This window comes from Mus pahari, chromosome 1 (assembly GCF_900095145.1).
Source record: "Mus pahari chromosome 1, PAHARI_EIJ_v1.1, whole genome shotgun sequence".
In the NCBI taxonomy this organism is placed as follows: domain Eukaryota; kingdom Metazoa; phylum Chordata; class Mammalia; order Rodentia; family Muridae; genus Mus; species Mus pahari.
The window spans coordinates 410,232-416,768 of record NC_034590.1 but is presented as its reverse complement, the minus strand read 5'-3'; the positions used below and the strand labels follow the sequence as shown (position 1 = coordinate 416,768).

The 6,537-nt window shown below is 53.6% G+C and overlaps 1 protein-coding gene across 1 annotated transcript; it reads right to left on the bottom strand.

The window, feature by feature from the left end:
- Positions 1–3,023: 3,023 nt before the first annotated feature.
- Sertad1 (SERTA domain containing 1) lies at positions 3,024–6,316 on the bottom strand. Its single transcript, XM_021213795.1, has 2 exons — positions 6,148–6,316; positions 3,024–4,086 (listed from the first exon to the last, which is right to left on the bottom strand). The coding sequence occupies exon 2, from the start codon at positions 4,081–4,083 to the stop codon at positions 3,331–3,333; it is 753 nt and encodes a 250-aa protein (XP_021069454.1). The 5' UTR covers positions 4,084–4,086; positions 6,148–6,316; the 3' UTR covers positions 3,024–3,330.
- Positions 6,317–6,537: the final 221 nt, after the last annotated feature.

Genomic DNA, 6,537 nt, shown 5'->3' with positions numbered 1-6,537 from the left:
CCCCTGTCTCCCTCTCTTCCTACTCTCATTGAATTGGTGGCTTCCCTTCCTCATTCTAGCCAAACCCAGCTGCTTCTCTAAGCAATGGAAATGGACTCCTGAAAATGTTAAGGTCCATTGTCTCAGCACTTATAAATGTGGCTCCCTTTCTCTCTCTAGAGCATCAACCCTCTAACTATTCCAACTTACAGAGAACTGGATGGCTCAGAAAAGTTAGGTCACTTAGCCCCAGAGTGGCAGGCACAGTTGGGGTTTAAACCCAGGTGGGAACCGGGTCTAGTGGTGCAGGACTGTAATTTCAACTGATTGAGAGGCTGAGGCAGGAGGATCAAGAGTTCAGTGGTAGCCGGGACTACAAAGACTACTATATGTCTCAAAATAAAAGGTTAAGTGGGAGATGGTGACAGACACCATTAATTTTAGCACTCAGGAGGCTGAGGCAGGCATATCTTTGAGTTTGAGGCCAGCCTGGTCTACAGAGTAAGTTTTAGGATATCCGAGGCTACATAGAGAAAGCACATCTCAAAAAGGGGGGAGGAGGGCATGGGAGGCTGGAAGTGTGGCTCAGTGGTACAGTGGTTATTTAGAGCATGTATGAAGCCCTAGGTTAGGCTTCTAACACCACAATAAACAGATTAATAAATAGACCTAAGAGATCCAGCTTTTAAGCACCTCCTGTCTTTCCCACACTTTGGTCGAAGCTCATCACTTCAACAATATCTGTGCCATCATTACATTTTTCTCCTACTGGCTGATGCTCCTTATTCTCTCCCTGGCCCCAATGCCTCTTAGCTATAGCTGCCCAGGTTGCGTCACATGCTGTGCATGTGCTCAATTTTTAAGAGGCATGTCCCGGGGCTGGAGAGATGGCTCAGCGGGTTAGAGCACTGACTGCTCTTCCAGAGGTCCTGAGTTCAATTCCCAGCAACCACATGGTGACTCACAACCACCCGTAATGAGATCTGACGCCCTCTTCTGGTGTGTCTGAAGACAGTTACAGTGTACTCATAAATAAAATAAATAAATTAAAAAAAAAAAAAAAAGAGGCATGTCCCAGGTATCACAAATTTACATCTCTGCAGATGAAGGTCAAGTGACAAAAGGAAAGAGCTCAAGTTCCGTACAAAAGGCAACGTGTTGGTACCATCATCCTGGTGCCTTTATGATACACTTGTATCTCAGGTCCCATCCCTTTCTCCAGACAGCTGACCTCAGGATGGCTGTGGGACTCTGGTACAACTGATGCTCAGGTTCTACTCCAGAAGGTCATGCCGCCTCCTTAGCCAGCAGATTCCATGGCCCACTGCATTCCAAGCTAAGTGCCAGCCCTGGCTGGTACTGGGACTTCTTTTCAGGCAGCCTTTGTGTATTCAGGCTATGACACCCAGGGCAGCTCCCCTCCATCAGCATTCATCACCAACATAAACTGTCTTCAGCCACCTTTTCCTCCCTCTTTCTTTACCTCAGTAGTTAGGAGCACCTACTGTGTACCTGACCCTGTGTGAAAGGTACATCTTAGCTGGAGGTGGACTGATATGAGTTCAAGGTCTGTCTAGACTCCATTATGGACACCCTGTTCAAAAAGCAAACAGCCATCTGTGGTGGCACATACCTTTAACACCAGCATTCTGAAGACAGAGACAGGTAAAGCACTATGAATTCAAGGCCATCCTGGTCTGTTTAGGGAGTTTCAGGACAATCAGGAATACCAACAAAACAAAACAAAACACCAACCAACCCCCCCCCCCAAGCAACCAACCAAATAAACAAACAAAAACAACTAACCAAACAAACAACCCAACAACAATAACAACAACAAAGCATAATTAATACCTGGGCTAGTAGGGCACAAAACAGTAACAAGACCAGCCTGGGCTACATGATAAATTCAAGGCCAGCCTGCTGGTGTACATAGTGAAAGCATGTCTCAAAAACCACAGTTGCACATGCCTGTAATCCCAGCTTGTAAGGAAGTAAAGGCAGAAGGATCAGGAGTTCAAAGCCAGCCTCCACTACAGAGTGAGCAAGAGGCAAGCCTAGGCTACAGAAGACTCCTCTAAAAAAATAAAAAGCAGAAGACCCCGCACCAGACTGATCACGGTTACATCGTAGATTCCTATCCAGGCACAAGGGGGCGCCGCAGAGCTCAGCCCGGGCTCCTAAGGTCTCAGCCTCAGCTAGGGGCTGTCGATGTCCTGTGGTCTAGGCACAGGAGTCTCCAGGAGGGTTTGGGTTCAGGAGCCTGGAGGGTTCTTAACTTGGCACCAGCTAGCCTGAAGCCATGTCCATCCGCTTCTCTCGGTGGCCTGCCTCAGTCACTTCCAGAAATGGGCACAGCTTCCTCTGTTCCTCCAGGAAACCAAGCTCCGCCTACCCCTTCCAGGCCCCTGGGGCTGCGTGCAGCTCCCGCCTCTCCAGCCCCACCCCGTCCGCAGTCTTGGAGCTTCCGGCCCCTGGGGAGGACCAGGAGTGGCCCTCCCGTGTCACAGTCCCCAGATTCAGGACCCATCCTGCCCTTTGGGTGGCAGTCCAGTCCCCCCAGCCCCGCCCCGGCTCCTCCCTCCCTGCCCTCCCCACCATCCTTCCGCTCTCGGGGCCCTGCCCTGCCCTGCCCCCACGGCCGCCAGGAAGGACGCAGCCTGGGTCCCGTGCCAGGGCTGTGAGTGTGCGGCCCCTCCCAGCCGGGCCAGGAATGCAGCTGGACCGCGGGGGCGGCCGCAGACACCTGGCTCCGGCCAGGCCCAATGCTCCGCTCAGGCAGGCAGGTGGCCCCGGCTTGCCCGGACCTGGATAGCTTCTAGATGGAAAGCCAGCTGCCTGCCCCTGAAGGTCCTGCCTTCTCTCCACTAAACTTAGTGGTTTTATTTTGGGAGACCTCCTGAAAGCTCCCACCCTTTGCTCAAAGATATCTCATACCGGGAGTGCAATTTATTTCACTATAACCGTGGGAGTGTCACGGGATTACAAGTTTGATGTTATTTTATCCTTGATCGGAACAGATGCAAAGAAACACACACACTTGGTATTTCCCAAAGCTGGTTTTAATTTCAAAAAATTATGAGGTCTCTTCCCACACTGGGGATAATGGGATGGGATGGCCCAAACTATTATCCCAGGTCAACCCCCAGCCTGGCCCAAACACCATTACTGTCACTGAGTCCTGTCATTTCACCACTGGGGGCTCATTTCCAACTCCCACACTGGTCAAGACCGGTGGATGGATGTGAAGTTCCCAGGACTCAGTACTGTCTCTCCAAAGTGACCCTGGCTCTCCTCTGTGAGGGGGCGCCACCTGTGTCATGTCAAAGTGGATTGGTGTAACCACCAGGCTCAACTCAGATCCAAGTCAATCCTCCCTGGGTCTAAGGGCCAGCGCCCAGGCCCTGGTGGCCTTTCCAGTGCCTGTGTGCCTACTAGTACATCCATGAGGTAGTCCAGCTCAGCCTCATCCAACTCTGGAGTGTCCTCCTTGGCTGGGCCATTCTCAGGGCCAGGCTTGAGACCCTCAGAGGCTGGTAACCAAAGCTCACTGTCATACATGGAGGTATCGATGTCCTCAAACAAGCCCTCCAGTCCATCGTCCAGCAGACAGCCAGTGGCTGGGCCTAGCAAGTCCAAGGCACCCAGGTTGGGCGAGACACCCCCGACAGAGCGGCCTGGAGGCCCCTCATCTGCTTGGGGCTGGGGGGCCTGGTTCAGGTCCTCGATATGGTTGAGATCTTCCAGGAGGCTGGCCATGGAGGCCGAGAGGCCGGCATCTGAGCTAGCCAGAAGGCTGTCTGCCACAGAGGGGGCTGTGGGCTGTGTGGGCTCAGGTGGCAGGACAGTTGTAGGTTCCATGGACGCCTGGATGCGCCTCAGTGTGTTCACCACAAGCACCAGGTGCCGGAGGTCTGGCTCGCTCTGCCGCAGGCTGTGGTGGAGCTTGACCACGGAGAGGTCAAAGAGAGAGCTAGAAGCCACTGTGGGTGGGGTCTGCGCCACTGCCTGGTGGCTCTGATCCAACCAGCATGAGTCCACAGAGAGGGCTTCCATCGTCGTCTCCTCCTCCTCCCGCTTGCGCTTCAGACCCTTACTCAGCATCCTCTGCAGGGAGGAAGGAGCCATTCAGTTATGGGAAGTCAACACTCAGTTCACACCCAGCTCTGACAACTGTTGTCAGTGGGATCTTGACCAGTCAATTAACCTCCAGGTCTAGGTTTTCTAAGCAAATTCTTATTTATTTTTAATGCGACAGGGTCTCATGTAACTCAGGCTGACCTCAAACATGCTATGTAGCCAGCTTCTGCTCTTCCCACCATACTTGGTGTATCTGATGCTGGGGATGGAACTCCCTGGGCTTTCCTGCATGTAAGGCAAACATTCTACCAACTGAGTTATCTCCTCAGTGCCCTCAGTGAACTTCTGAGATACAGATAGCATCGGTTATAAGTTGCTACTACAGATGAGATGAAAAGAACAAAAAGCCCTTGTAACATGGTCATTAGTACTTAAAATTTTACTTTTATTTTAAATGGTGTGTGTGTGTGTGTATGCCCATGTGAGTGCAGATGTCCAAAGAAGCCAGCTGTTGGAATCCATGGAGCTGGTTCTAAAGTGACTGCAAGCCGTCAGATGTGAGTACTGGGAACTGAAGTCATGTCCTTTGTAGAAATAGCAAGCTCTAAAACCACATAACTAGTTCTTATTTACAAGCACTTTTTGGTTTTGCTCTTTTGAGACAGGGCCCCACACTGTAGTCCAGGCTGGTCAGCCATTCCAGGCAATCCTCCTGTCTCAGTCTCCCAAGGGTTAGGATTACAGGTGCGTTCCATTCCTTGATTACAAATGCAGCCATCTTACACAGTTCAATACAGAGTACTATGCATAGAACACTATGGTCAAATGTACAGAAAGTGGTAGGAAGATGCCATCCTGCTGGAGGTAGTCAAGGCAGGTTTTCCTAAGAAAGATAGATACATTGAAGCTGAGTCCTGAAGTTTGCTGTGTAGGCTATGGAGAACCAGGGTCAGGCTTTGCTGAAAGAGTCAAAGGAAGACGGAGAGAGGTAAACCTGAACTGGGGAGTTTAAAAAAAACAAACAAACAAACAACAAGCCACCACACACTAGGAGCAGGCAGGAAGAGGCTCAGGCAGGAATAGGAGGCTTGGATTTTCAGAGTGTCAGGACAGAGTCATGGAGGGTAGGGTCTAGGCAGGAAGATGAGTGGTGACGTTAGTTGGCAAGGTCTCTAGAGGATCCCCGGTAGGGTAGCTGCTGCCTGGGGAAAGATTGGTGGTGGTGCAGCATCGTGCGTGCGTGCGTGCGTGTGTGTTTGTGTGTGTGTAGGTTTGGGGATAGAAGTGGGCCTGAACTGCCTGCCTTCCGACTGCTGTACTCGCTGGAATGCTTGAGTTTAGAGCCTAAGCTGTTAGTAGTCACTCAAAGAAGTAAGGGTCCCGAACTTACTGAGAAAAGAGAGAGACAAGGGGAAGAAACCCTGAAGGGCCGCGGGAGTAAGTCATTGACAGAAGTTTGAAAATCGGTACTTCCAAGGACTAGAGTTTGGAACCCCTAGCCTAATCTAACGGGGTCACAAAGGTCGAAGGGTCTCAGTCCCAGGGACGCTGCCTAGACCCAGCAAGACACTAAAAATCCAGTCTTTGCCCTTTTCGCTGAAGACCCGGGAGCCGGGAACCGCAGGAATTCAGCCCCCACCCCGACTCCGCCCCCCCGAGTCCCGGCGCCCCCTAGCGGTACTCCAACCTGGGCTCCCCCGGGGACTCCGGCCCCTGTGACCCCGGGATCCTTTAGATTCCCCAGGGTCCCGCCTGTCCCTCCCCGGCCACAGCGAGCCGCGACCCCCGCCGGCCGCTCAGAGAGCCGGGCCTTCCCTCGCTTCCGGAAGGCAGCGGAGGCGGCTCCTCCGGAGCGGCGGCGGCGGGGGCGGGTGAGTCACGCAGCCGGAGCCAGGGAGCCGGCGCCTCCGCCCCCTTCTCGGGCTCCGACGTGATTCACCCAGCCGGGCCGGGGCGACACATACAGGCCCTGGACGCTCGATCCCGGTCAGCCCCGGCGACCATCTACCTAGCTGAGGTATCGAACACGCTAAAGAACCCGGTCCCCGTACCCCCGTCTTTCCCCACCAGGCCCCTTCATTTACATACACAGATCACTCGCGGCCAATCAGAACGAAGAGGGAGCCAGACGCAGCCAATCAGGAAGCGGCTGCCGTAGCATCGCTAGCTCGCTCGGCTCCAGCAACCGACACCTGGGACGGTAGGCGCAGTTCTGACTCCGGCGCACGACTCCAGACACTCGACTATCCCTAGTTCCCGCCCACTCGCGTGGCAGCCCCGCCCTGCAGCTCAGGGATCGGCTCTCGGTGCTGGTGGGCGGAGCCTGAGCAGGGCCGTTCCAGAAGGAGGGGGGAGCCTGGCTCTGAAGCGCATGCCCAGGCGGACTGCCTGAGCGGAGGGACTGCTCCGGTAGCGATTTCCCTTGTGGGGCGGTGACAGGTAGGGGTTTTGGACTTTTTAAAGTACAGGCCTATCACT